Raw genomic sequence first — 23,440 nt, 5'->3', positions numbered from 1 at the left:
ATGGCTGCCTGGGAAGACCCCAAGGCTGCAGGAGCAGGGCGGTGGAAGGGCCCTAGCTCTAGCTCTGTCTGCTCCTCCCATCAGGAGCTTGAGCCCCAGAGCCCAGCTGTGGAGGTTTCTGATGTATCTGTGCTCATCTTCATCTCCCTGGAGAAGACTGGGCACCCTTTTCCTGCTGCCCTCTGCCTGCTCTAGACCCAGCCTAGGGGCAAAACTGAAGGCCAGTGCGCCGTGACTCTGGCGGCTTGAGTCTACCCACATGCCTGGAAAGCACATGGCCTCCCGCTGATGCTGCTGGGATTGGTTGAATCCCCGAGATCAGGCCCTTAACCCCCAGCCTTCAAGGTGGCTCCCAGGGCAGGCTCAGCAGTGGCCTCACCCAGCTTTGTTCCTGCTGGAACAGGGACTGGAGCCCGCCCTGGCAGTAGGAGCTGGGCCAGCAGGGCAGGCCAGGCATCCAGGACTGGCTCTGGGACGTGCCTGCTGTGTGATCCAGGAGCATCGGCTCAGCATGACTCAGGAGATACAGGGTCTGAGGCTGGGCCTGAAGTCTCCACTCCTCTCTCCAACCACAGTGGGTCGCTTGGGGCCAGCAGGGGGAAAGACAGCTTGCTCATTGTCTTCTTGCTGGTGAAGACCCCATGGTCTGGATCCCTGTACGGGAACTCCAGCCCTGTCAAACTCGCTTGGGTCACTTCCCCGGTGATGGGCAGGGGCCAGCACTGAGCCTCTCCACAGGGAGGAGGCTGGAGGAGGCCCTGGGGTCCCTGCATAGGGAGAAACAGGGGCTGAGACTTGCAGCAGGGAGGTACTCCCAGGAGCCTACAGGAAGCTGGGCAGGGGGGAATCCCTGCTGGAGAAGCCCTCCACAGCATTCAGGGTCAGTCATCAATCAAGGCAGTATTTCAGACAGGAGGACATTTCAACAGGGAGGGGAAGACCCAGGGCCCTCAGGAGAATCATATCAGTTAGTTCAAGATCCATATTGGTCTAAAACAAATCTAAGAAATTCTGTTTTGATATCCAGAGAGAAGTGGGGGAAAGTTGCATGCTTTTACAAAGGAGCCAAGTCCTGGGGAGGTAGAACAGTACAGGGGATGTGAGCTCTGGCCTTGAAGACAGAAGGGCTTGAATCCTACCTAGGTCACCTGCTAACTCTGTGACCTATGCAAACTTTTCTAAGCCTCAATTCTCTCATCTGTAAAATGGGAGGAAATGAGAGTACTATCTTACGAGGTGTCAGGAGGATAAATCAAGTTGGAATACATAACCTGCTTAGTACAGCACCTAGAAATATAACAAGCACTTAATAAATAGTAATAAGACCAATTATCTAGCAACTGCTTACTTTTTTGCTAAGTATTCTACAGGCATTAACACATTTAGCCTCTATTAATTAGTCCCACTACTTATGAGGAAACCGAAGTACTGAGAGGTTTAGTGACTTGTCCAGGGTCACACAGCAAGTAAGCAGGGGACTGAGGTTTAGATCCAGATATCCTGGCTGGGAGCCTGCCTTGCCCACTCCACTCAACCTCCCCGAGTAATGACCCGTCACTGTATTTATTGTCACAGCCCATCCTATGGCGTTCTGTCTTGGTGATGGTTTTAGAGGTAATGAGAAATGGGGTTTCACCCTGGGAAAAATATCCTTCCAGGGGACAGTGGGCTTTCTGAGGTTGAGAGGCTCTTGATGACCAGAGAGAGAAATGGGCAACGATGCTTAAATTGGGCATGGTGACTGGCTGGAAAGGAGCAGGTGGGGACAGCTCTAGAGCCGCCACAGGCTGTGGTCTTGGGGATGAAGGGAGTCTGGGCTGCCTCTGTCCTTCCCCTGTCTTGGAGTGCACACGGAAGTTCAGCTCTGTCCAGGGTCCCGGGACCCCAGCCAGCACTTTCTCTGTGGTGGGCAGTGATGGATCTGGGCGCAGGGAGGAAATAGAGCCAGGTGTCTCAAAAGCCGTAACATCTCTGCCATTTATAAACTCTGGCTTAAGGCCCCTAGAGTCAAAATGTTGCTGGCATCCCTGGAGTTAATCCTCAAGAAGGGAGAAACCAGTGTGCCCTGGTGGGGGGGGGGGCGGAATGCAGGAAGGTTGGGGTATCACACGTGCTTTTCCAGAAAGTTGACAGGAATGACAAAGACACTCAGCATGAAGGTGCAGAAGAGAGATGCAAGGACCCACAGGGCTCCTGAGTGGCTTTGCTGTGGCCTCATCATCCTTTAAATTTGTCTGTGGGAATGGACAGACAGTCTGCGGACACTGAGGCAACCCTCAGCAGACAGCAACTGTGCAGAGCCCAGACGGGTTCCTGGCAGGAGACTTCGGGGTCACAGGCACGGAGGGGACTGGTGACGGCAGGGCACAAAGCAGAAGAACTCTTGGGTTTCATCACAACACTGTCTCCCAGGACCCCGCAGGGCTGAATGTTGGTCCTGCAAGCCCAGTGCTGCCTCTGCCTCAGATGGCGGGGGCTTACCGTAAGAAACTGGTGCAGGGCACCCAGAAAGAGCAAACCGTAGCTAGGCCTCAAGAAGAACAGAAACCCAAGCCCCGCCTCCACCCCGGGGTTCCAGGCGGTGGCAAGGACCTCAGCAGTAGGGATTTGAGGAGAGCCCCCTTGTGCCCTGTCCCCAGAAGGACTTGGCACACCCTATTTGCCTTCTGCTTTTCCTTTACCACCTCTGCTCCCTTTGCCCCCATGAGCCCGTGCCCACTCTGGTTCTGCTTCCTCCTCGCTGTGCTTGGCTGTGGGCTGCCGTGGCTTCCCCAGGGTTTTAGTACATGTCCAGTGCGGCGACCATTCCTCGGTCCTCGTTTCCCCGTTGTCACCTCTACACGGTGCAATTCTGTCCCTGAAGGGGAAGGGGTCCTACAGATTCCATCCCCCATTGGTCTGCCTGCCCTGACTGCTGCAGCCCAGGACCACGGCCCCGAGGACAGTGGTGGGCAAAGGCTGTTTGCCCCCAAACGCCTGGCAGCATCACTGACCTTGTGAGGAGAAACCTCAGCACAGAGGGGTGGGGCTGGGGCCCTGAGCAGGAGGGACCGAGCAGTCTGTTCTTTCTCTCCAGGGGGAGGCCTCTGCCTGCTGGCGGCTCACTGTGAGGGTCCTGGAGGCACGGAACCTGGGCTGGACTGACCTGTGTGAGTAACTATTTCCTGGGCTCGAGGGGTGTAGAGATGACCAGGCCCTACGGGAAAGGCCCAGGTGAGAACTTGGGGGCTGGGCTGGGCTGCCCACAGTGGCTGCCAAGGTCATGGCAAGAACCTGGCGAGGCCCCTGGAGAGGAGTGTAAGGAATTCTCTCTTACCCTGTTCTCTTGACATTGCCAGTGAGTGAGGCAGACCCCTATGTGACCCTACAGCTGCCAACCGTCCCTGGAACAAAGTTTAAGACCAAAACAATCACCAACACCAGTCATCCTGTATGGAATGAGACCTTCAGTTTCCTAATCCAGAGTCAGGTCAAGGTAAAGGCCAGTACCACCCACCTAAGGACCGGCTGTATCCTTCTTTTGGAGCACACCTTCCTCCAGGGCTCAGTCAGAGACACTGGGGAGGAGTGACTTTGTTCCCAGCCTGGGTGTGCGGTGTGCGAGAGAACGTGTGATCCACCATGTGGCTGTGAGCCTGACCTGTGGCAAGTTGCTGGTCCTCTCTAAGCCCATCTGTGGAATGGAGGCAGTTAAGAATCCCTTCCTGATGGAGCTGTTATGAGGTTAAATGAGATAATGCATGGAAGACTCCTAATACAGTGCCTGGTACATACGGTGCCTTGGGGGACCAGCAAGGGTGGGGGGGCGGCATGCAACGGTGGGGAAATGCTGAAAGAATTTTATTTTTTATAAAAACAAAAATTAGCCGGGGGAGATTAGGAACTTTGTCGGATTTCCTTTTAGTTCTTTTAATTTTTACTATTATTTTTATTTTGAAGTACAAAGTGTGGAGGCATAATAATCTTTTCCAACTGTGGGCATCAAGTAAAGGCTCAACAGGTATGGAGTAAAGTGATGAGTAAATAATGTGCTACATTGCTGTTCTTGGGTCCCTAGAATGTTCTGGAGCTAAATGTCTATGATGAGGACTCAGTCACCGAGGATGATGCCTGCTTCAAGTTTCTCTATGACGTCTCAGAAGTCGTCGCTGGGGAGCTGCTCCGGAAGACCTTCTCCCTGCCTCCCCAGGTGAGTGGGGAGTCCTACCCCTCTGCAGTCCAGACTGAGGAAGTTACACAGCTTCTCCCTTCTGGAATGCTTCTGTGCTCAATGCGTTCACAGAAAGAGGGAAGCCCCTCCCAGAGATATTTACATTTTAATAGGAAAGGAGAAGGCTTAACTAGACTGTTAACTAGACTGAATCACCAAATGCAGAGATTTTAGTCCACTACTAGGAAGGTTTCTGGTGATGGAGAACTTCCTAATATCAATCAAAACCCAGCTCAGGGTAACTAACCCTTGGGGCAGTTGGGGGCTCCATCACTTCTGCTCACTGCTCTCCTGCGGTGCCCAAAGCCTTCTTTATGAAGGTCTCTGCTCCTTCTCCAGTAGGTGAAGGCTGGGGAATGGGAGGGCAGGGTTCTGGGGTCAGGTCCTCTTCAAGAGGAACAGGAGATGGGCCCTGGGCATCCTTAAACCTCTTTTGGCTTGTGCTCCTCACCTCCTCCTTCAGCCCTGCCAGGGAAGGAGACCTGTTCCCCGCAGACTTATCAGCTGTGGGTAACTTGGGCAGGCAGCCCATCTTTTCCCTAATTCTCAATTTCCACGTCTGTAAAGTGGGAAGAATTGTAATACCGTGCCTCCCTGAAAGACTGCTCGAGATGTGACAATAACATGGTCAAAGAACTGTGTCAGCTGTGAAGATATGTGCAAATGTTGACGAGTTGCTCATCTTTGATTTCAGGGGCAGGGGGAGCTGGATGTGGAGTTCCTGCTGGAAAAAACGTGAGTAATCATCACACAGCCCAGGGAGTGTCTCAGGACCCAGGCTTCATTTAAGGCAATGTCTTTGGTCCAGATTCTCTGTCCCTCATGTCTGGGGTGGGGGGCGGGGGGGGGAGTTCCTCTTAGAGGAATGAGGAGAGGAAGGTCACTTGTTCCTGGGCACCACTCTCCCTCTCCTCACCTTGCAGTCTTCAGAAGCACCTCCCTCACCTTAAGTGGTATCCAGGACTTAGGGTCCCTTCGCATCACCCAGGGAGGCCCCAAGGGGGCTGGAGGCCGCGCTGTGAGGGGGCAGCTCAGTGCAGGGAGCGTTTGCCTTTGTCTGAGCAAACGGGTGTTGTGATTTTTCCAGGTCAGACTGTCCAGAAAACCTCATCACCAACGATGTCCTTGTGGTAACCACCCTCCCCAGGCTTGTGAGGGGGAGCTGAGGGAGGGGCCCCAGAGCCGACACTGAGGTTGGGGGGTGCCGAAGGGACAGTCAGGGTTAGGGCACTATGGTGCCTAACAGAGGTTAGACCACCTCTGGCCTCCCAGCTGGGTGGTCACCTGGGCCGGTGGTCTGGGGCTGGGGGCTGGGAGCTGGGAGGGGCCAGGGCCTTAGGGGAACGTGGAGAGAGGGAGGCCGAGGCTCTGCCGGGGCGGGGGGGGGGGTTCTGGCCCAAGGCTGGACGGCTGAGGGAGTGAGGGGGGAATCGTGGGTGCCCCTGACAGTGTTTCATCACCTGTGATGGACTACTAGTTCTTAGCCTCGGAAGGTGGTGGGCAAGTCATGCAAGCCAGGCCCCACTGGGGTGTTAGTACTGCAGCAGCAGAGGCTCGGAGGGAGTTTCCAGTGCTCTGCGCTTCCAACCTGGGGGCGCCGGGATAGAGTCGACGGTCTGTCGGCTCCTCCTTGAGCCGGTGGAGAGTCCTGGTCAGCTCTTCGAAGACAGAGCAAGCTCACAAATCTGCAGCGGACAGGAACGGGTGGTAAATAAGGCCCGAGAAGCTTTCCACTCAAAGGTTTCAGGCCAGCAACGCAGGCATGACCTGGGAGCAGGGCCGGGCCTAGTGTGAGGGAAGGCACTTAGAGCCCCAGACTGAAGGAGGCCTCTACCCTCAGGGTCGTACAAGGGCCTGCTTCATGGGCTAGTATTACTTTTACAAATGCACGTTAAAATCGTCATACCTATGGCAGCTGCTTTTTATCTGAGGGGATGGAGACCAGTGGTGGTGGCAGGCTAAACTCAGCCAGTGTGCGGGAGTCAGTCAGGAGCTGGGTGGGCTTCGGGCGTCAGATGACGTGCCTTACAGAGAATGCAGCGGGCTCCTTTGGCAAGCTGGTCAACTGGAGGACAGCCGGGAGATCATTCCATCATCCTGTAGACCAGTGGTTTGCATACTACTGTTTGGGAGCCGTTGTTGTAGGAAGACACTCTCCAGGCTGAGTCCGCAGAGAAACACGGAGAAGAAAGAACCGTGCCTGAGGGTCGGGCGGCCTTCAGAAATCCCCCAAGTTTGGCAAATCTTTGAAAGCTGGGGGTGTGCACGGGGTGGAGGCGGGGCTCCCCCAGCTGCTCCAGAACACCTGACTCAGCAGTCCTAGCAGATCAGAGGAGAGGGGTGGCGGTTCTGCCTCCAATCCCACGCTGGACCCCGCTTCCTGTTCTGCGTGTGGTGGATTCGGATCCGTGGGGCTCAGAGGGTGAAGTTTAGGGGACCTCAGCTTCCCCTGCCAAGCCCCCAGCCCACGATGTTGTCTGCCCCAGGCCCGAGAGCTGTCCTGCCTGGATGTCTGTCTGGACCGCACCGGGAGCACAGCCACGGTCACAGGTGAGGCCTGCTCGGGACCAGGCCTGCTCTCTGCTAGATGGGGTGGCTGGGACACCTGTGCGGGGCGGCAGGTGAGCAGCCGAGCAGAGCCTCCTTCTTGCTCACACAGCACGAGGGCGACAGGTCTCCTGTGGGCTCGAGGGTCCCCCTGACCTGGGGGAAGGTGTGTTGCAGGAGGTGGGAGTCCCATGGGGCCTGGGGAGGGCGCTCTCCAGAATCCTGTCTATTGTAGTCCAAACTCCCAGGTCTCGACCATGCCCGAGCAATACTGCCAGTTTCCTGGGGTCCCCGCTCGGATTCCTGGCTCTTGTTGCCCTCGTGCTAATCTGCCCACTCTCCCGCCTAGATCAGGACAAGCTGGAGCTGGAGCTGGAGCTGAAGGGGTCCTATGAAGACACACAGACATCTGCTCTGGGCCCAGCCTCTGCCTTCCACTTCCATTACATGGCAGCCCAAGAGGCCAACCTGAGCGCACGTCTGAGGGTGGGTCTTGGCTTTGGAGCTCTCCCCGCCATGGGCGCGGGCCCCTCTCAGGCCAACGCCAGGCCCCCGTGGCCTCGCCAGCCTCCCCCAGTGAAGCACCAAGCCCTTGGCAGACAGGGAGAACCACCACAGCCTGGCATGGGCCCGGGGACTGCCCTGCTTTGTCAGACTTGGTTTGAACCTTTCAATGGCGCCTACATCAATACTCATAGAAGAATTTCCCATATCGGTGCCTCCAAGGCCCTGCATGGCCTGGCCCTTGCTCACCTCTGCTGCCTCACTTTGTTCCATGCTCCCCCTCTGTCATGATGCCCCAGCCATATTTATCTCTTCCTGCTTTCCCAACATGCCAAGGGCCTTCTGTGTTCTCCTCCGTCTCCTTCCAAGACTGCTGCCTCCTTCTCTTCTTCCTCTTTTAGATCTCAGCTCAAAGGGCCCCTCTTAACTCCCCATCTTAAATAGACCCCTACACACCCCAACTTTCCTTATGGTATCGTATCACCCTGCTCATTTCCTTTACAACATTCTTTCCCTTTATAACATTTGCTAACATCTGTTCACTACCTATTTTGTGATAAATTCAGATACATAATTCAGTTAGAACAAAAAATATCAGCAAGTATTTTAATAATTAGTAATTATAAGTATTATAATAACTAAATATTGTGCTTATTTTTACATTATCAGAGAGAGACTGTGTCTGTCTAGATACTCAGTAAGGATTGGTTGAATGAATATTTCCCTCCAGAGCTCTGCAAGCAATGGCTGGAATTCAGACAAGTCAGCTGGGCACCTCACTGTGCCCCTGAGGTCCTTGGCCATGGGAAAGGAGGTGACCATTAACATTCCTGCCACAAATGTAAGTGGCCTCGACTGGATGGGAAGTGCCAGTGAGAATAAAGATGGGGCGCCCAGGCCCCCAGGGGGTACCCACATTCCCCTGAGGGTTGAGGATATTCTAGTACGGTCTCTTGCTTTGATTTCAGACACCAGGAGTGAGGCTGCAGCTCAAGGCTGAGGGCTGGTAAGAGACGTTCATATCTGTGGGGGATGGTGTGGGGTGGTTGTGAGGCAGGGAGTGCTGTGGAAAGGGTGGCCCTTGGGGTTGGGAGCAGGGAAGTAATTTGGCAGCTGTCAGGGGCTTGGCCAGCCAGTGGCTGAGCTATGCAGTGCCCCTGACCCTCAGATCTTCTACTGCCCCAGCCCTAAGGAGCTGGCTGTGCACCTGGGCTTCGATCTATGCGCAGAGGAGAAAGCCTTTCTGAGCAGGAGGAAGCAAGTGGTGGCTAAGGCTCTAAAGCAGGCCCTGCAGCTGGACAGAGACCTACAAGAGGATGAGGTTTGGGGGTACTGGGGAATGTGGGTGCAATACCTTGGACTGGCCTTAAGGAAGTACCCGATTCCGCTGCCCTCTCCAGATGCTCCAGTTGCAGAGATGGGAGTGGCTGTGTGGTGGGTGGGGGTGAGCTTTGGGGTTCTCACTCCTTTTTGGGCCCTGTCCAGGGCCGAGAGCTGTCACTTCCTGGGCGAGGGGCTGGGTGCTAGGTCTAACCCCGACTCCATCAGGCCCTGGCCCCGAGGTCCCTTCCATCCTGGTCCCGGTTAAGCCAGCCTGTGTCTGTTTCGGTCCAGGTCCCTGTTGTGGGCATCATGGCCACAGGAGGAGGTGCCCGGGCCATGACCTCTCTCTACGGCCACCTGTTGGCCCTGCAGAAGCTGGGCCTCCTGGACTGTGTGACCTACTTCAGCGGCATCTCGGGCTCTACATGGTGAGGGCCGTGGGGACTGGAAGAGCAGAGATGATCAGGTCCCAAAGGGGAATGGAGTAGAAACCGGGGAACCCCTCTACGTGTGGAAGCCAAGTGGGTCTGAGCAGCATAGTCTGGTGGGTGTCAGGTGGCTTTCTCAGAAGGGAGGAAGTAGATATTACAGAGGTCCTCCTGTGAGAGAGGCATTGGAGGACACCATTCCACACTACTGGAGAGGCCCAAGGCAGCTGATTCAGGAGGAGCTGGGGTTTGAGTCTCTGCCACACCACTTACTGGACAACTGATTTCCTCTGATTCTCAGTTGACTCATCTCCAGAACGGGGGTAATAGTAGTACTTACCCCACAGGATGGTCCTGGGGCAGCCCAAGTAAAACACTTATCTTGTCTGACATGTACCAGGAACTCCAAGTCGGTAGCTCTTTTTTCTTTAAACATTATTATCTCATTTAAATCCTTGTAAGACTCTCTAGGGTAGTTTCTTTTGCTGTCCCTATAGTATAGATGGAGAAATTTAGATGAAGAGATACTACCTTACCTCTTACCTAAAGACAACGTTGCCTCCCTATAACCCCACCCTGCCTATGATGAGGTGGGACTTTTCACTGTTAGAGATTCGTTCCTTTGAGTCTTATTGAAATGTGACTTTAAGGAGTAAAAGGAGAGTAAACTCAGAGGACTTATGTGACAGCTGTTGACGAGCAGAGTCTTAAAGGGCTTCAGGACAGGCCCATGAAGATGGGTGTTGGGTCTAGATCTGTTCTGTACAATGCAGTAGCCACTAGTCATATGTGGTTATCGACCACTTGAAATGTGGCTAGTCCAAATTGAGGTGTGTTATAAAGATAAAATACACAGGGAATTTCGAAGACTTAGCTAGAAAAAACATAAATTTATGTTAATTTTTTATATCGATTACATGTTGAAATGAGAATTTCAGATATATTGAATTAAGATAATACTATTAAAATTAAATTTTAAGGGGCGCCTGGGTGGCTCAGTCGGTTAAGCGTCTTCCTTCAGCTCAGGTCATGGTCCCAGTGTCCTGGGATTGAGCCCAACATTCGGCTCCCTGCTCCGCGGGAAGCCTGCTTCTCCCTCTCCTACTCCCCCTGCTTGTGTTCCCTCTCTCACTGTGTCTCTCTCTGTCAAATAAAAAAAATCTTTTCAAAAAATTAATTTTTATTGCTCTCTTCTTACTTTTTAAAAAATGTGGTTACTAGGAAATTTCAAATTACATCTGTGGCTCACATTATATTTATATTGGACAGCGCTGATCTGAAAGAAAACCCCGAGACACATTTTCCAGATGGGCAGGGCCTTGGCTGCAGGATCACCACATTGGGAGCAGTGGGAGGGTGGCAAGGAGATGTAGCAGCGAGCCAAGCTGGGCCTCCGCCTCCCACCATACTGTCCCTTTATTCTCCTAGGGCAATGGCCCACCTCTACGGGGACCCTGAGTGGTCACAGAAGGACCTCGAAGGACCCATCAAATATGCCAGAGAACACCTGGTCAAGAGCAAGATGGAGGCCTTCTCCCCGGAGCGCCTTGCGAGCTACCACCAAGAGCTGGAGCTGCGGGCCAAACAGGGCCACCCCACGACTTTTGTGGACCTGTGGGCTCTCGTGCTGGAGTCCATGCTGCACGGCCAGGTAGGGCACCAATGCTGGCAAGGCGAAACGTGAGTGCACCTGCGGGGCTGGGGCAGCCTTGCAGTTAGCTATTGCGCGTGCGCATTTCCTACAGGGTGAGGGAGGCTGGGATCTGTGGGGAAAGGGCGCGGGGATCACAGTGTCTCCGTGGCTACTGTACTTTGGGATGCTGCCTTTTTGAGTCAGGCTGTTTTTCAGTTCTTTGCCATGAAACAGAGATTTCTACAACTCTCAAGAGCTTAGGGATGAGTCGATGCCAAAGTCAGTTAGGCAAACAAAACTTTGACATTATGTTTGTCAGTGAGATTGCTTGAATAATTTTTATTTTATTAATACTGCAATATAGAATGTCTTCTTCCTCTACATCTTCATGGTACTGTTAAAAGCACAGACTCTGGAGCCAGATTCCCCAGGTTTAATCTCAGCGCCTCTCACTAGCTATGTGTTCCTTCGCAAGTTACTAATCTCTCCGTGCCTCGGTTTTCTCATCTGTTCAGTGGGGACGAGTGAGAATAGTACTTACCTCACAGGCTGGTTGTGAACACTGAGTGGTACTTTGGCATAGAGTTAGCATTGTTAGCTATTATAGTTCTTTCTTTTTTTTTAGAGATTTTATTTTATTTATTTGAGAGAGATAGCAAGAGAGAACACAAGCACGGGGGGAGAGGAAGAAGCTGGTTCCCCGCGGAGCAGGGAGCCTGGGATCATGACCTGAGCGGAAGGCAGAGGCTTAAACCTTGGAGCCACCCAGGTGCCCCAGCTATTATATTTCTCTGCTGTTTATTGTAATGCCATGAAGACCAAACTGAGCAGATACATTTTTTTTAACTTGCTTCTTTAAGGAAAGTTTAGTAAGTCCACTGTTAAATCTTACATTAACTGATACAATTATTAAAATCAGTTATTTTTTCCCACTATTGTTTTACCACAGATAATTATCTGAACATTTCTTTTGAAGCATTTGAAACAACTAAAACACACAAAAAAAGTATCTTTAACATTCATAATAAAAAAGTAAACTATCAAATATATTAGCAGAGGAAGGATTCTTGCCTTTCTTATCTTTGGGTATCAGGAGTTTGACCAAGAAAGATTATTATGTAAACTAACCAAAAATGAATTTGCTTTGGATTTTTTTCTTTAAGTGTTATTCTTGCTGGTAAGAACAATGCTGCTTGGAAATTACCAACCATTCTTATTTTTTATGTATTAGTTTAAAAATATTATAAAAATAATATTTATCATTAAATATTACAATAATCTTCAGACCTAAGAAAATGCATAAAGCATAAAGAATAATGTAATGAATATGCACAATCTCACCAACCAGCCTAAGAGATAGTATGTTACAGAAAGAATTGAAGCCCCCCTGTGGATGCCTCCCCAGTCCCATATCATCATATGCATATCTTCAGTCTGTATACATGATTGTATCATGTAATACATAACATATAATTCCATAACATACTTTATTTACCTCTGTTATATATTTTATTGTATATACCTTTTATTATACATCCTTAAGAAAATTACAGTGTTACTTGCACAGATGATTTCAAACAAGTCTCCTTGTGCACAAATGTTAAGAGATTCTCTGAGCCTCCAAGATACATACCCAGGAGTGGGATTGTTAGGCAGTTTGGGTACTTGTATCTTCAGCTTTCCTGCCTATTGCCAAATCGTTCTCCAAAAAGGTTTCATTAATTCACACTCCCACCATCAGTGTATCAGCGTTTCTTTTTCTCTACACGCTCTTCAGACTTTTAGTTTTTTGTTCATTTTATGGGTGTCATACAAAATTTTATTGTGGCTTTCTATTTCCTTGATTTTTAGTGAGACTGATCTTATTTTCAAGTATATTTGTCATTGGGACTTCCTCTTCCATGGATTACCTACTCAAGTCCTTTTCCATTTTTCTGTTAATTCATCTTTAATATTATTTTGTGGGAGTTCCTTATAGATTCTGGATATTAATCCTTTATCAGTTCCACTAGATTTTGATGCATAATTTTAATATAACCTGGTGTATCATTCTTTTCCTTTATGGTCTGTGCTTTTAGAGTCTCCCTAGAGAAATCTTTCCCTCTCCTAAAGTTATAAAATATCTTCCTATGTATCCTTATAAAAGTTTTAAAGATTTGTTTTTCACAATTAGGAATTTAATCTTTAATATATCTTCAGGTATTATGTGAACACAAACCCTGTTTTATTTTTTTTCCATATGGATTGCAAACTTTCCGAATGTCACTTAGACTTTTTTCTCCACAAATCTGCGTTACTACTTGTGTCCGGTGTCAGCTTTCATATATTCATGGGACTCTTCCTGAGTTCTCTTCCATTCCAATGGGGCTGATTCTCTAACATGTGCCAACACTGCACTGGGTTAGAGACTCTACGGTGGTAATGCATGCTGGTATCTGATAGGACAGGTTTACCCCCATTTGCCACCTTGGTTTTTCTCAGAATTACCCTGGCTCCTTTTGGCCCTTTGCTCCTCTATACATGTAATAGAATCAGCTAGTCGTGTTTCATGGGAAATGTTAGCATTTTTATTGAGAGGCGCCTGGGTGGCTCAATTGGTGAAGCATCAGACTCTTGGTTTCCGCTCGGGTCATGATCTCAGGGTCCTAGGATGGAGCCCCATGTGGGGCTCCCTGCTCAGCGAGGAGGCGGCTTATCTTCCTCTCTCTCTGCCCCTCCCCCCCATGCGCACGCTCTCTCTCTCTCTCTCAAATAAATCAATAAATCTTTTTAAAAAAAGAATTTTTATTGAAATGACATTTAATTTATAAAACCAATGTAACTACTTGAAGTATTTTTACTTTATTAATGTATCCTATGTATTCTTTAGATCTGTATCTTAACTTCATGTTTAGTTGTGAGGGTATTGTGTTTTATTAATGACTATTCTGCCTGGTAGTGGCAATTAATTACTGTAGAGTTGGGAGAAGCTTGTTTTAACAGTTTACTTTATGAGGTGCTAAAAAATGCAGTTTGATCCAAAGCTTTAAAGAAGACTTTTATTTAATTACCATTTGATCCTTCAGTAATGACTTAATGCATGGTATTATATACAAGGTTTAGAGTCTATTTTTAAAAGACAAACTTAATAAGGTTTGGGGTGTTTTTGGTTCACAAGAAATCTTGTGGTATTCTTGAACAAACAACGCATCCTTAAAAACGAGCACCCATGTGGTTTTAAAAATTTTGTCTCAATATTAAGGCTTTTCAAATATTCTTTTTTTTTAGTTATTATGCTCTGTCTCTTAAAGCTAACATTCATTATATGCTTTTTAAAATAATTCTTTAATCAGAGAAATTTAGTGTGTATTTCAAATTTAAGTTTTTGGGTAAAAGCATTTATTATCTCTATTTTATGCTAATGTACAACTCTAAAAGTCATTTTAAATGTCAGAAAATATAACTCCATAAGAAATAACAATTTCATTATTATTATTACAGAAATAGTATACCCTGAACTTTATACAGAACTTTATTAGTCTACACACTTCTATAATCTTGCTTCAGTTTTTGTTAAAAGAAAAAGTGCTTGTAAAATATACCAGTTATGATCAGTGCTTCTCAAACTATGTCTTTCAAACTTTTTTCTTTAGTCTTTTGCTGACAAGCACTGAACTGCTTAGAAGTTGCTCACCGTTCCTTAGGAGGAAACTCATAGTTTTTCTCTTGCCTTTTCCTGAGTCAAGAAGGTCTTACATGTTTTTCTTCACTTCTGGCCAAAAAGGTTTTGCCATTAGTCCCCCCTGCCTATACAGTGCCTAGACCATGTCAACACATGGTCAACACCACACCCAGCTCCCACACCTCAGGGGGACCCTTGAGTCATCATCAGAGGGGTGCTCTGTAGCGTTGGGGATGCTCATTTGGAAACGGGGGGCCTGGAGATCCAGAGGCCTGCCACCACTGGTGAGCTATTAGAAGGAAAAAGAATACTGGGTATTATTTCGGTAGATGGAGGGATGTGCTGACCCTTTTCCCTCAGGTCAGAAATGGTGCATCTGGAGTAAAAGATCACATTTCCCCTCATCTTACATGTCCAAAGAGCAGGCAAATGGGATTCCTGAATAAAAAGACTTTGAGAAGGGAAATTGCAGTTATTAATCAAGGTCCCCCCCCCTACAGTATGTACATACACTCACACCTGCGGGACTGACTTGTAGATATGATGCATAGCGCCAGGGCCTTGAGCCACATTGGGGGATTTTTCCTGTGTGTTCCCTCTAACTCAAGTCCTATAGGGTACCCCTGTGCAACTGGGGGGAAAGATGACCCATCAGTGACAGAGGTCTTTGGGAGGAAGAAGTACACCCGGGCCTTGCCACGGGTGTGGGAGGGGGGACTCCTCATTGGGAAGGTGGGGCTAGAATCCTGGGACACACACCTGGCTGATCATCAGAATTACCTAGGGAAATTGAAGAAACAAAGTCCTCAGCGAGAATCTCCTGATTCTCAGAAGTAACCTCGTAATCTGTTTAGCACATCCTCTAGGTAAATCAGATGATAAGGGCGGATTGGGCTGTTTGGGAACCCCCTAGGTCTAGCTGCTGAGTGAGGTGCCTTCCAGTTCAGAGAACCCGAGAGAGGGATTGTACATCTGTGGTACATCCCACCCCGTCAGAAGCAGCCGCGGCCTGTGGCAGGCTCCTTCCCAAGGGCGGCCCTGGGCAGCCACCACCATTAACCTTGCTGATGCTGGACAGGAACCCTATTGGCATCTCTGGTCTGGGATACAACGAGACCCTTCTGTGCCCCTAGAACTCTGGGAGGCTCTCCCAAAAGGCAAGCCATAGTTCCTGCCATCAAGGCAGAACTTGGTGTTTCACTGAAGAGAAAATTGGAAACGGAGGCAAGAATAAACAACGAGGTACAACATCATACTGTGCAAAGCAGGAAAGAGGGGGGCAGGTAAGGGGGAGGCAAGGATGCCTGGAAAGCATTTTGGAGGGGCCAAGACTTGGACTGCATTCGTGTGAATCTAGAAGAGGCAGCCCACCCCCTGACAGAGCTTATGGTGTATACTAAAATGGGATTCCCGTGTCCTTTCTGGAAAGCAGTGTGTGTGTGTGTGTGTCTTTGTGTCTGTGCATCAGGGTCCACATCCCCTCCACCCTTCAACTCATAAAGATGGGGCCAAGGACCGCAGGAGCAGAGGTGGGGTGTCACTATGGACACCACAGTCCTTGTGAATGGCCTTCTCCTGAGATACGCAGTGCACAACCTCCATAGCCTTCCATGGCGACCCTGCATCTGGTCAGAATATGGGGGTGGGAGTGGGAACTGGATGAGTGCACCCACCCATGCCACCCAAATTCCAATGGAGAGCTGCCTCACCCTCAGGGTGTGCCCCCCCTCCACCCAGTCCTGGTGGAGTTGCTGCCTCTAGGTGCTTCCAACCACACCTAGGCCCTCATGCCTCCCACCCCAGGTGATGGATCAGAAGCTGTCGGAACAGAGAGCAGCTCTGGAGCAGGGCCAGAACCCTCTACCCCTCTACTTGAGCCTCAATGTCAAAGAGAACAACCTGGAGACCCTCGACTTCAAGGGTACAGTCTTCAGCCCTGTCCACATAACCCTCCAACACACACACACACACACACACACCTCCTGTGCACCCTGCGGGTCTTCAGAGAATTGAAACAGGAAACTCCTACACAGATTGCTCAGCCTTCTGGAAGGGAGGCGGTTCTGATGAGCTGATGAGCCAGGCCGCAGAGCTCACTGTCCTGGTGGTGGAGGTGGTGGGGATGTGCTCAAGGGGCTGGATGGAGGGAGTCAGCCAGGCAGCGAAAAGGCCGGGGCCTGCTGGGGGTGGGGGGCAGGATCTTTGGCCCTTGTGAGAGCTGGGGCTCCCCGCTCAGCCCACTCTCCTCTCATTCCCGCCTCTCACTCCTGTTCCCATAGAGTGGGTGGAGTTTTCCCCCTATGAGGTGGGGTTCCTGAAGTATGGAGCCTACGTCCCTAGCGAGCTCTTCGGCTCCGAGTTCTTCATGGGGCAGCTGATGAGGAGGCTCCCTGAGTCCCGGATCTGCTTTCTGGAAGGTGAGTGGTGGTTACTCCGAAGATTCTGGCTGGTCCTGGGCCAGGCCTCCCTGACTGGACATGATTCCCTGCACCCGGGTCTGGCAGAGCCCCTGGGGTGGGGCACCACCGGGGCGGGGCTGTGGGGAAGAGCTACTGTCCAAGCAGCCCACCTGCCTCCCATTTTCCATCCCCGCCCTCCGTGTGATGGGAGGCTGTGTGCTGAGGCCTGAGGCTGATTTATGTGGGGGTTTGGCCGTCAGGTATCTGGAGCAACATTTTCTCCCTGAACTTGCTGGATGTCTGGTATGACCTCCTCAGCTCTGATGACACCCGGAAGCAGCACATCAAGGACAAGATCAGGAACGTGGGTAAGAAGCCGGGCTGGGAGGGGAGGCTGGGATGAGGCGCCTTCCTCTTCAGATGCTTGGGGGAGGGGCACTCTCCGAGGGGAAGCAGGGCCAGGCATTTCCAGGCCTTTCACCGGACCAAGGTCTGTTTCTCTGGGCCCAGAGGAGTCTCCTGCCTCCTTGAGGACCTCCTCATGGCTGGAGGCCTCATGGCTGCAACCCGGGACGGCCCTGGCCAAGGCGTTTAAGGGCTTGCTGACAGGCAGGCCACTCCACCAGCACAGCTGCAACTTCCTCTGGGGCCTCCAGATGCACCAGGGCTACTACAGCCAGAAAGACTTCTCCACCTGGGCAGGTAAGGGCCCCTGCCGTGTCTCCACAGGGAGCAAGCTTGGGTTCCCAGCGGGGACATGGACCGTGGTTAGGACTGGCAGAGGACTTGTGGGGGTGGGTCACAGCATCCCCTTCTGGGGTTGGCCTGCAAAAGGTCTTGGGAAGGGCTGGGGTGGCGGGTGCCTACAGAGAGTGACGCCAGAGGACAGAAGGGGACATGGAGGCAAATGCAGTGTGAAGGGTAGAAGACATGTGGCAGAGTGGCTGTCCCCTGACTATTACCTGCCTTCCCCATCAGACTGCCAGCTAGACTCCACCGCTAGCCAGCTGACCCCTCAGGAGCCCCAGCTCTGCCTGGTAGATGCCGGCTACTTCCTCAACACCAGCTGTCCCTCCATGTTCCGGCCAGGCCGCAGGCTGGACCTCATTCTCTCCTTCGACTACTCCCTACCCTCACCCTTTGAGGTGCCTCTCTTTGCCCCATGGAAACCCCAGACACCCTGCAGCCAGGCCATGCTCCAGGGGCCACTGACCCTGACCTCCTGGGTCCCCAAGGGGAGGGAAGGGTGGCAGGCTCTGACTCACAGACTCCTGCCAGGGCCCTCGGTTGGGAAGGGCTGTGGAGGTGCTGGGGCCCTGGGCTCCCAGGACAGGTGGGCAGGGAAGAAGCTCGCTGCGCCCACCCCAAGAAGAGCAGCTAGACGAAGCTGGAAGGAGACCCTGGCCTGTCCACATGCATCCCCCTCAGGGCCTCCCTGGGGACTCAGGAGCAGGGCGGGCTGGGGGCAGGAATAGGGCCCTGGTACACAAGTGGGTCCCCTACTGAGGCCTCCAGGCTCTGGGATTTGCATAACCTAACAACAGAATCCCAAATGGGAGCAGGGGTGCTAGGTCTGTGCCTCCCCTGAAGATATTAACCAAACAACACGGCAGACTGCTGGAATCCTTCGCCTCCCTCTGAGGAGACACCGTGTATCTTAACTGGGCCACACAGAGGCCAGGACCAGGTTGTCTTGACACTGAGTGGTCAGTTGGGCTGGAGCTCTAGCATTTTCTAGAGCACTGACCTGAGACGACCAGGAAGTAGCCGGTTCTCTCTGGGCCCCCCTCCCCACAACCAGGCGCTGCAGCAGACTGAGGTGTACTGCCGGGCCCGGGGACTGCCATTCCCTCGAGTGGAGCCCAGCCCTCAGGACCAACGCCAGCCGACAGAGTGCCACCTCTTCTCAGACCCCTCCTGCCCCGATGCCCCGGTCCTGCTGCACTTCCCGCTGGTCAACGCCTCCTTCAGGGACCACTCAGCTCCCGGTAAGGCATCCCCTCCCTTCCTCACAGCCTGGCAGCCTGACCCTCAGAGGCACTGCCTGCGTCCTTCCCAGTGCTCCCGCGGCCGGCGGAGGGAGGGGGTCCTCAGGCCAGTCCCACCCTGCTCTGGACACAGCAGTGTGCCGGTCTCTGTGGGGATGCCACATCCCTGCAGGGGCTCTCTGCTGGCAAAGTCACCGTGCTGCTGTCCTGTCATGACCCCAGGCTCCTATGGCCCCCACCGCCCCCAGCTGCACCTGGGCTCTTCTGCTCTCCTGTCCTGGGGTGGTGTGTGGGAATCCCTGCTTCCAGAGGCCTTCCTGCGTGGTCCCCGTCTGCAGCCGTCTCCACCCCTGCAGCCGGCACCACGTTGTTGGAGGGCTAGGCAGCCAGGACGGAGGGGCCCCCGGGCCCCGGGCTCTCAGATTTCTCCTGATGCTCCCTGGGATTTCAGCTGGATTCTCCCCTCCCACCCCAGCCCTGCCTGTGGTCTTTTCTCAGGAAGCTGGGCCTCTACTCTGGGGTCCCTGAAATGTAAACCCTCGTCACATGCCTTCCAATCCTTCCCTTCCGCCAACTAGTCCGCCCTTTCTGGTGGGGAAGCCTCACTTCTGCTTTTGTCCGTTATTCCTGGCTTTCTGGTTCCCGCTCTAATTCCAAACCTTCCAGCTTTACCCTTAACAGGCTCAGCCCACATCTTAGAATTCTCTCTTTCTCTCTCTCTCTCTGTCTCAACGAAGACTGGTTCTTAAAAAGCAAAAATCCCTTTGGTTTTCAGACTCTTGTTTCCATCATGTGTTTTAAAAATCATTCACTAAGCTGACTGACTTTGTGGTCCAGCTGTTTCCACCTTGACCCTGAAGGTGAAACAGAGATACTGTCAGGTTGCCTCAAAAGTGAGAGTGCATTGCCACAAGGAAATGTGGGGAGTAGCAAACCCTTCATATCTCAAAGTAGTACCCTACTATCTGCATTTCTATTTCTGGGCAAAGGACACAGAGGGCTGGGGCCGGGGGGGAAGTGAGGAGGAGTAGCCCACCCTGGCGCCCAGCCACAAGGCTTCCTTCTGCCCAGCTCTGGAGGCCTCTGGGTCCTGCTCCTAACCCCGCTCACCCCTGGGCAGGTGTCCGGCGCAGCCCTGCAGAGCTCCCAGCTGGCCAGGTGGATCTCACTGGGACCACCTCACCCTACTCCCTGTTCAACATGACCTACAAGGAGGAAGACTTTGATCGCCTGCTGCAGCTTAGTGACTATAACGTACGGAACAGCCAGGGCGTCATTCTGCAGGCCTTGAGGACTGCCGTGAAGCACCGGGCTCTGGGGGCCAGGCCTCCAGCAGCACAGAATTGAGGCTGCTGAGGGACCCCAGCACTCTGATGACCCTCCGCGGGCTGGGGGCTTAACCCAAGCTCAGCTAGGTACGGCCACAGCCGTCGCTGGGCTGGGGTTCCCGGGCTGTCCAGGCCTGAGCCTCCTCTGCAGTGGGTCTCATGGCCCCCCAGATTCTCCCTCACCTCCATCACTGGCTTGAGAGGAGCTGAAAGGAAACTCCTCACCAGACCAACGTGCCGCATAGCTGGTCCGACCAGACAAATGTTCACATGCGATGACTTTCATGCCAAGCTGAGCGGATTTGGGGTACAAGCTGCAGGTGTCAGAGCAGGGGTGGGAACCGGCAGGGCAGGGTCCTAACTGAGAGGTGGCTGCAGGCATCAGGAATCACACTGTGTCCTGAGAGTCTCCTCTTTGATCCCTCCTCCTCCTTCTCGCTCTTCTTTTATACTATCTCCAAGCAACCTTAGGGACATATAATCCACATACCATATCATTCATCCCTCTAGAGAGTACGACTCGATGGCTTTTACTATGTATTCACAGAGTTGGGCAAACCTCCCCACAGTCATTTTGAGAAGATTTTCATCACCCACAGAAGAAACCCCTCACCCCTTACCTGTCAACCTCAAGCCTCTCCCCCAGCCCCAGGCAACCACGAATCTACTTTCTGTTTCTATGGATTTGCTTATTGTGGACATTTCCTATACGTGGATTCATACAGTATGTGGCCTTTTGTGTCTGGCTCCCTTCACTCAGCATGATGCGTGCAAGGGTTGTCCACGTGGGAGCGGGCATCAGTGCTTCATCCCTTCCTATGGCTGAATAAAACTCCCACACTTTACCTGACGGTCACTGGGTAATGAACACTTGGGCCGTTTCCAATCTTTGGCTGTTCTGAATCATGCTGCTAGGAACAATCACGTACAAGGCCGGATGTGGACAATGGTTTCCATTCTTTTGCATGTCCACCTAGGAGTGCACTTGCTGGATTATAATGTAATTCTCTGCTTCACCTTTTGAGGACCTGCCAGCCCATTTCCATGCTGCTGCCCCATTTTCCGTTCCTGTAGGCCCTGTACCAGGGCTCCAATTTCTCCACGTCTTAGCCCACACGTTATTGTCTGCCTTTTGATTTCAGTCATCGGAGTGGGTGTAAAGTGGTATCTTATCAGCATTTCCCTAATGACTAATGATGTTAGGGACCTTTTCACATACTGTAGGCCTTTTGTAGATCTTCTTTAGAGAAATGTCTATGCAGATCTTTTGCCCATTTTCATTGGGTCATGTGGGTTTTTTTATTATTGTTAAGAGTTCTTTATATTTTTTAGATACAAATCCCTGATCCAATGTATGATTTGCAGTTTTTCTCCTAATCTGTGGGCTGCCTTTTCACTTTCCTGAGGATATCCTTTGAAGCACAGAAGCTTTCTTATTTTGATGCTGCCATTTATATTTTCTTTTGCTACTTGTGCTTTTGGTGTCATATTTAAAAAAACCATTGTCTAATCCAAGGTCATGAAGATTTACACCTGTTTTCTGCTAATACTTTATGGCTTTAGCCCTTACATTTAGGTCTTTGATCCATTTTGAGTTAACTCTTGTATACAGTGTGAAACAGGGGTTCAACTTCATTCTTTTGCATATGGGTATCCAGCTACTCCAGCACCATTTGTTGAAAAGGCCGTTCTTTCCCCCATTGAATGGTCTTGACACTCTCCCTGAAAATCAGTTACCCGTGGATGTGAGGGTGTATATCTAGACTTATTTCGTTGATCTATTTGTCTATCCTTATGCTATACCACACTGTTTTGATTACTGTAGTTTGTAGTCAATTTTGAAATCAGGAATTGTGAGCCTTCCAACTTTGTTGGTGGGCATGAACAGGGTTAAGCAACTTGCTCAAGATCCCTAAACTCAAAAGTGGCAAAGCCAGCGCTGGAACTGGAGACTTTAAAATCAAGCCAGGCTTGGGGCATGTGGGTGGCTCAGTCACTTAAGCGTCTGACTTTGGCTCAGGTCATGGTCTCGGGTTCCTGGGATCAAGCCCTGCGTGGGGTCCTGGGATCATGTGGGGTCCTGGGGTCTTGTGGGGTTCTGGGGTCATGTGGGGTCCTGGGGTTGGGCTCCCAGCTCAGTGGGGAGTCTGCTTCCCCTCTGCCCCCTTCCCTCTGCCCCTCCCCCTGCTCATCCTCTCTGTCTCTGTCTTTCTCAAATGAATAACTAAAATCTAAGAAAATAAAAATTAAAAAAAAAAAAACCTAACCAGGTTTCTAACTGCTACACCACACTGCATCTTTGGGTACTTACTTTATAGCATGCCCTATTGTACAATGAAGACTTAACCTAACCTAAAAAGAGGTCTGGCCTTCACTCTGGGCTACTGAGAGGTGATCTCTTCACCCCTTGAATGGCCTGCCTGCGGGGAGTGTCTTTGTTTGCCTGGGGCTCTGGCCGCTGGGCAGCCTCACAGTGTGATTTGTGACGGGAACTCTGGAATGGTCGGTGTCCGTTCCCACCTCCAGAGGACCCGGAACTAAAGCCAGGAGCCCGACATCCCGGAGAGATTGGAGACCAAAGGTCAGCCCCGTGGGCAGGATGTGATCAAGCCCCAGTAAAAACTCTGGACCCCAAAGGCCCCAGGGAATTTCCCTGGTTGGTGATATGCTGTGGGTTGTCGCACACTGCGGCTGGATAGGGGAACACCGCCCATGACTCTGGGGGAGGGAATGACTGGGAGCTCCACGTTTAGGACCCTCCTGGACTCTGCCTTGTGCATCTCTTCCTCTGGCTGGTTTCAATCTGTATCCTTTCCCTATAAAATAAACGGTAATCCCAAGTACAGAGCTTTCCTGAGTTCTGTGAGTCATTCTAGCCGATTATCCAACCTGAGGTCCTGGGGACCCCGGAATTGGCAGCCAGTTAGTCTGAAGTAAGGGTCGTCCCGGGAAGCCTGAACGTGTGGCTGGTGTCTGAAGCCAGGGCCCTATTGTATAGCGGCTGTTCCCTCACGCGGCAGTTTGGTGAGCTCCCGGGCAGGTGGGGTCAGAAGTCCTGGGCAGACTTGGCAGTGTGGGGGACAATGCCCTCAACTTTGCAGTTTGGCTGATTCAGGGCACCGACGTTCTGAGGAGTGAGAGGGGCACAAGTAAGGAAAAAAAAAAAAAAAAAGACTTGTTCCATTTCAGGAACTTTCCCTAAAGCCAGAGAGAGGGCTGAGGAGTTCCATGCGGGCCCCAGAGTGGGCTGGGCTGCGGCTCAAGGCCACACCTGGTGCGTGAGTGTGCATGTGGGTATATGAGTGTGTTTGTCTCCCCCTGCCCCCCATCCCCTGACGAGCTCTTACCCCAGATTCCCTGACTACCTGAGGTCTCATCAGCCCCTCCTGATCCGAGTGAGGACTGCAACTCAGGCAGCT

At 51.5% G+C, this 23,440-nt stretch overlaps 1 protein-coding gene across 1 annotated transcript; it reads left to right on the top strand.

Annotated features, from left to right (window-relative positions):
• Positions 1–22,082, top strand: PLA2G4D (phospholipase A2 group IVD). The gene is made up of 20 exons (XM_088025177.1): positions 1–123; positions 3,077–3,149; positions 3,339–3,475; positions 4,058–4,189; positions 4,905–4,945; positions 5,298–5,340; positions 6,697–6,760; positions 7,107–7,243; positions 7,992–8,102; positions 8,230–8,267; positions 8,447–8,582; positions 8,876–9,012; positions 10,441–10,663; positions 16,110–16,227; positions 16,586–16,723; positions 16,966–17,073; positions 17,216–17,407; positions 17,684–17,850; positions 18,507–18,693; positions 19,814–22,082. The coding sequence occupies exons 1-20, from the start codon at positions 1–3 to the stop codon at positions 20,038–20,040; spliced, it is 2,532 nt and encodes an 843-aa protein (XP_087881303.1). The 3' UTR covers positions 20,041–22,082.
• The last annotated feature ends 1,358 nt before the right edge of the window (positions 22,083–23,440 follow it).

This window comes from Eumetopias jubatus, unplaced genomic scaffold (assembly GCF_037043125.1).
Source record: "Eumetopias jubatus isolate StellerSeaLion01/CBP00866 unplaced genomic scaffold, mEumJub1_p1.0 scaffold_7, whole genome shotgun sequence".
Lineage (NCBI taxonomy): Eukaryota > Metazoa > Chordata > Mammalia > Carnivora > Otariidae > Eumetopias > Eumetopias jubatus.
This window is presented reverse-complemented; position numbering and strand designations above follow the sequence as displayed.